This window comes from Heptranchias perlo, chromosome 40, assembly GCF_035084215.1.
Source record: "Heptranchias perlo isolate sHepPer1 chromosome 40, sHepPer1.hap1, whole genome shotgun sequence".
NCBI classification, from domain to species: Eukaryota; Metazoa; Chordata; class Chondrichthyes; order Hexanchiformes; family Hexanchidae; genus Heptranchias; species Heptranchias perlo.
The window spans coordinates 10,475,700-10,481,699 of record NC_090364.1 but is presented as its reverse complement, the minus strand read 5'-3'; the positions used below and the strand labels follow the sequence as shown (position 1 = coordinate 10,481,699).

Below are 6,000 nucleotides of genomic sequence, written 5' to 3'. Positions count from 1 at the left end.
CTAGAAATCTCTGTTTTGAATGTGCTCTATATTGACCAGGACACCTGCCCTGCTCTCCTTCAAATAGTGTCTCTGTTACGTCCACCTGAGAGGGCGGTTTTAACATCCGAACGTCTCATCTGAAAGACGGCACCTCCGACAGTGCAGCACTCCCTCAGCACTGCACGGGGAGTGTCAGCCTGGATTATGTGCTCAGGTCTCTGGAGCGGGACGTCAAACCTACGAACCTTCTGAGTCACTTCGAGGGAAACTTAAAGCAGATGAGCTAAACTATCAAGACATGCTGAGGGGCCAGGAGTTCCTGAACCAGGATTGGGGCCAGTGGCCTCAAAGTGTTAAAGAAAACGGTGTCCAATTCAGTTGTCACACAATGTAGCCCCGCCCCGTCTCCGAAGCTATCTTGCGATTGGTCAATCCCAGCTGCCACTCACCCGTATAACCACGCCCCCTCCGTTTGGTTTCCCGAAATTGACACAAAAACTGCTACAAAGTTGTGACAAGTTGAGTCACGCCGGGGGCGACAGGTGGTGAATCTGCAGATAAATTTGAAATCATTTTAACTTTTATTATTTTTTTCTTTTAAAACTAAATGAAATTAGAGCGGGAAACTTAAAAAAATTATTAAAATATCATAGGAGGTATTGTAGCCCCCTTCCCGAATTAGTTGCAAGCATTATTATATATATCATATATTTGCTGGGGAGGGTTAGTTTATAAAGTTAGCTAAAGCTTACAGTACAAAACATGGATTGTGCATGAAATCTCCCTTTAAATTTATTGATTAGAAAATGTCTTCAGTCGATTTAAATGGGATTTCACTCAGTTTTAGATATTTGGCTATTTTAAAATCGGGATTTTAAAAATTAAAAAACAAAATGCGCCTTTGCTTGAAGAAGATCTTTCTGACAATATCTGGGGCCACCATCACTTTTCTGTTGGTCGCTTTTGTGGATAACCAGAGGCGAGAAGAAGGGAGCGGGGTCAGGATGAAAGCTGACCGACTTTCAGTCGCTTCGAGCGGCCAAGACTTCAGAGAGGACTCGCCGCTTGGGGGAAAGGGTGATTGGAAACTCGCAGACTCGCTGCGGGCGATCGCAACTTACTTCCGAACACTGGTGTCCGACTCTGAGCTGGATAAAGCCAGAGAACCGTTTCACTCAGAGCTGACGGCTGGAGGTGCCAACAGCTTCTCCAAGGGGATGTATCTGAAGGATGAACCTTGGAGGAATAAGCTGGAGTTGAGGGATATCTTCATCGCTATCAAAACGACTCACAAATTCCACAAATCCAGGCTGGAATTGCTTCTGAAAACTTGGATCTCAAGAGCTTGGGAACAGGTGGGCGGTCGTTTTTATTGAATTTCCTTGTACTTAGCAGGGGTTGGTTGTCTTAAGCCAGGACACACTGATAGATAACGGGGAGTGGGTGTAATGAGAGATTGCTGGATCCCCTGAAAGTTTGTTATTTGTTATCTGACTGTATTTTACATCTGCTTTGCAAGCACATCAAATATTGCAGTGAGGCACCGTATTGGCATTAGGTCCCAATCCTAGCACACTAAGTCTTCTGGAACATAGGAACAGGAGTAGGCCATTCAGCCCCTCCAGCCAGTTCCGCCATTCAATTTGATCATGGCTGATCTGTATCTTAACTCCCATTTACCCGCCTTGGTTCCTTAATCCTTAATACCCTCGCCTAACAAAAATCGATCAACCTCAGTTTTGACATTTTCAATTGACCCCCAGCCTCAACAGCTTTTTGGGGGAGAGAGTTCCAGATTTCCACCACCCTTTGTGTGTGAAGACGTGCTTCCTGACATCACCCCTGAACGACCTAGCTCTAATTTTAAGGTTATGCCCCCTTGTTCTGGACTCCCTCCACCAGAAGAAATGGTTTCTCTTGATCTACCCTATCAAATCCTTTAATTATCTTAAACACCTCAATTAGATCACCCTTTAATCTTCTATATTCAAGGGAATACAAGCCTACTCTTGTCTTTGTTCTGCATTAAGATGTTTCCCCCCCCAACAGCGAGTGAGGGGTGGAAGTGGGTGACAGTCACTCAGGAGTGACACTGGCAAAGGTTTGAAGGGGGTTGTGTGCCCACCTCCTTCCACGGGTATACGTTGCGTGGCACTCAGAGTCTCAATGGTCCAAACTTGTAAAAGTACAGTGTAAATATTATTGAAGAAGGCCCACTATGAGAGACACTCGTGTTTTTAAAACTGCAAAGGGGCTGGTCAGTACTCCACTAGACCAGCTAGAAGTTCACCAGTGGCATTACTCAGAGGATATGTCAAAAAACCAGCTAGAAGTTCACCAGTGGCATTGCTCAGAGGTTATGTCAAAAGACCAGCTAGAAGTTCACCAGTGGCATTGCTCAGGTAATATGTCAAAAGACCAGCTAGAAGTTCACCAGTGGCATTGCTCAGGTAATATGTCAAAATGTGACATCTGTAGTGTGACCACTAAAGTGTGACAGGAGGTAAGTGTGATGCTTACAGGAAGTGTGCACTATACACAAGATACCTTGGTGTCTCTTAATTCAGTTCCTTTTTCAAAACTTACATAGGGTGGTTTAGAAACAAACCCTTGTGTGTATATATATTGCATCTTGCCACGCCAGCGCGGACACGATGGGCCGAAGGGCCTCTATCCGTGCTGTATAACTCTATGACTCTATGACTCTATATAAACATCTCCCAGCACTTCGCACAATGAATCACTTTTTCTGGAGTGCAACAACTGCAATCAGGATGCACTGCAGCAACTCGCCAAGGCTTCTTCAACGGCACCTCCCAAACCCGCGACCTCTACCACCTACAAGGACAAGGGCAGCAGGCACATGGGAACAACACCACCTGCACGTTCCCCTCCAAGTCACACACCATCCTGACTTGGAAATATATCGGCCGTTCCTTCATCATCACTGGGTCAAAATCCTGGAACTCCCTTCCTAACAGCACTGTGGGAGAACCTTCACCACACGGACTGCAGCGGTTCAAGAAGGCGGCTCACCACCACCTTCTCAAGGGCAATTAGAAATGGGCGATAAATGCCGGCCTCGCCAGCGACGCCCACATCCCATGAACGAATTTTTTAAAAATCGCGACCCCGACCCCTCCTCCCTGTAACTTACTTTGCTGGCAGTCGCCCCGGTCCGAACGTGAGCCCTCAACCCGGCGAACTGCATTGGCATGCTTGCCTGATGCCCCGCAGCTCACCTGCCAAGTTTAAATGAGGCCGGGGACTCATAATCGCGGGGTGGGGTGGAGGGTGGGATGGGGGATAGGGGTTCGGGGCCTCTTCACTCCGCCAGTCCAAAAGTCAAAATCGACCCCAAGTTGTTTGGACGAGGTGTACAGTCTCCTCTTAATTCAAAGTCACTTCATTCAAATTATCTGAAAATTCAATCTTTTCGCTCTTCATTCTCGCTTTGTTTACACTGCTCAAATCAAACTATTGAGCAATGCATTCCTTTTCCGTGTGAAATAAAATCTTTGAATTATCACGAGCAGACAGAAAAATCAAATTAAAGGAAAATTATCTTTAAAATAAAACTTGCTGTTGCAAGTATGTTCAGAGAGCTGAATTTTTTTGCTTCTGTGATCTGATCTGACTCCGGACCAAACAAAGAAGTCATCTCCTGACAGCTGTTAGGGCTCGAAGTGATGGGTTTGGGGGCAGTACCAATCCTGTTGTCAGAGGACCCTGCACAATTTGCATCTAGTTTAGCAGTAATCCAGTGATTTGATAGGCAATTCGGGATAGCTGATGGGGGAGTGGAAGTATTACAAGTGTAGACTTGGATCTCAATGCCTCATTTGGTCAGGAATGCTGGAAAGGGGCAAGATGGAGAAATTTTAACCCTGTATCTCCACTCTGCATTGAACTTGGACAATGCAGAAGGAGATTCACTCATCCTTTCCGTTCCTCAATTTGCCTAGGCGGTGCTGAATGGAGCAATGTAGGGGTAACTTTACTGGCAAATCTACACCGTACCAAATTCTAATGTGACAAACAGTGCAAAAACAACAATAACTTGCATTTATATAGCGTCTTTAACATAGTGAAACGTCTCAAGGCGCTTCACAGGAATGTTATCAAACAAAATTTGAGACCGAGCCACAGAAGGATATATTAGGACAGGTGACCAAAAGAGGTAGGTTTTAAGGAGCATCTTAAAGGAGGAGAGAGAGGTAGAGAGTCGGAAAGGTTTAGGGAGGGAATTTCGGAGCTTAGGGCCCAGGCAGCTGAAGGCACGGCCGCCAATGGTGGGGTGATGAAAATTGGGGATGTGCAAGAGGCCAGAATTGGAGGAGCGCGGAGATCTCGGAGGGTTGTAGGGCTGGAAGAGGATAGGGAGGGGCGAGGCCATGATGTGGTAAGGGAAGAGTTTCATTCCCAAATATTGATCTCCTTCATCCTCGCCTCCAAAAATCTCTGATATTAAGCTCACCGGTGCGGGAGGGACAATCACTAAATCACCAAGCTCCAGTTCAGCTGGAGTGCAAAAGAATGGAATCAATCTGTTCAATTATCAATTCAGAAAATTGGTAACACAGGACTCTGTACAGATCCTGCACAGAAAGACTTGAGGGTAAAAGAAAGGAAGAACTTGGATTTATACAGCACCTTTCATGACCTCAGGACAACCCAAAGTCCTTTACAGCCAATGAAGTACAATCATTGTTATAATGTAGGAAACACAGCAGCCAATTTGCTCACAGCAAGGTCCCACAAACAGCAATTTAATAATGACCAGATAATGTGTTTTAGTGACGTTGGTTGAGGGATAAATATTGGCCTGTACACCAGGGAGAACTCTTCTGCTCTTACTTCAAATAGTGCTATGGGATCTTTTATGTCCACCTGAGAGGGTAGATAGGGCCTTGGTTTAACATCTCCTCTGAAAGATGGCACCTCCAACAGTGAAGCACTTCCTCAGTACTGCACTGGAGTATCAGCCTAGATTTTGTGCTCAAATCAGTGGAGTGGGACTTGAACTCATGGACCTTCTGACTCAGAGGTAAGAGTGCGACCCACTGAGCCAAAGCTGATACATTCAGTAAATTTCGACAGCCTTGGGTCCCAGAGACAGATGGGAGCACTGAGGTTAGGTTACCACTTCACATTCATCTAACCACCACATTCCTGAGATTGATAGATTTTTGATAGGCAACGGTATTAATGATTACAGAACCAACGCGGATAGATGGAGTTAAGATGCAGAGCTTCCATAATCTAATTGAATGGCGGAACAGGCTCGAAGGGCTGAATGGCCTCCTCCTGTGCCTGTGTTCCTGCCATGACCTAAATTTTCCTTTCTCTGCCTCTGTGGAGTCGGGTTGCCAACCCTCCAGGATTGCCCTGGAGTCTCCAGGAATTGAAAATTAATCTCCTGGACGCAACACCCATGAGACAAATCAGAGAGGCATTAAAAAATTATGTGGTTTTTTTCATTTTATTTGAACACTTTAGTTTTTTTAGTTATAGAAATATTGGAAATGGGGACATAAAGGATGTTTGACTGGGCAGGGATGCTGGAGGCGGTGGGAGGTCATGTGATGAAACCTCCAGGAATACCACCAACCAGAGTTGGCAACCCTACTGTGGAAATAGCCGCTAACTGCTCCTTTCCCATCCAGTGCATGTAAATGTAAGCGGGCGGATTGTGCCCAGTAAGCCGCCCCTTTTCCCTGCTTACCACCGGTGTCTCGGCCAAACCCCGGTACCGTCCGCGGAAAGGTGGCAGTAGGCCCTGGGGCTGGGATACCACGCACGGAGGGAGAGGGCCTCGTAGACGGCTCCTCACCCTTCTCAATGGCCCAATACACTAACCTGTTTAGCCTTGGTCTCGGCCTGAAAAGAAAATTCCTGTGGCCCTCTTTGGGGCTTTTCCACCTCGTTTAAATGCTCCTATTCGGGTCAGGCAGCAGCATTCCTACTGCAAGATTGCCTGAAGTTTTCATCAATTGGTTCCCTCTAGGTGGGCTTCTT

At 46.3% G+C, this 6,000-nt stretch overlaps 1 protein-coding gene across 1 annotated transcript in view; it reads left to right on the top strand.

Moving 5' to 3' along the window:
• Positions 1–500: 500 nt before the first annotated feature.
• Positions 501–6,000, top strand: part of LOC137305670 (beta-1,3-N-acetylglucosaminyltransferase lunatic fringe-like) — a 46,948-nt gene continuing 41,448 nt past the window's right edge. Inside the window, exon 1 of the mRNA XM_067974568.1 lies at positions 501–1,337. Within this exon, the coding sequence (XP_067830669.1) occupies positions 876–1,337 (462 nt within the window). The 5' untranslated portion in view covers positions 501–875. The remainder of the gene's footprint in view (positions 1,338–6,000) is intronic.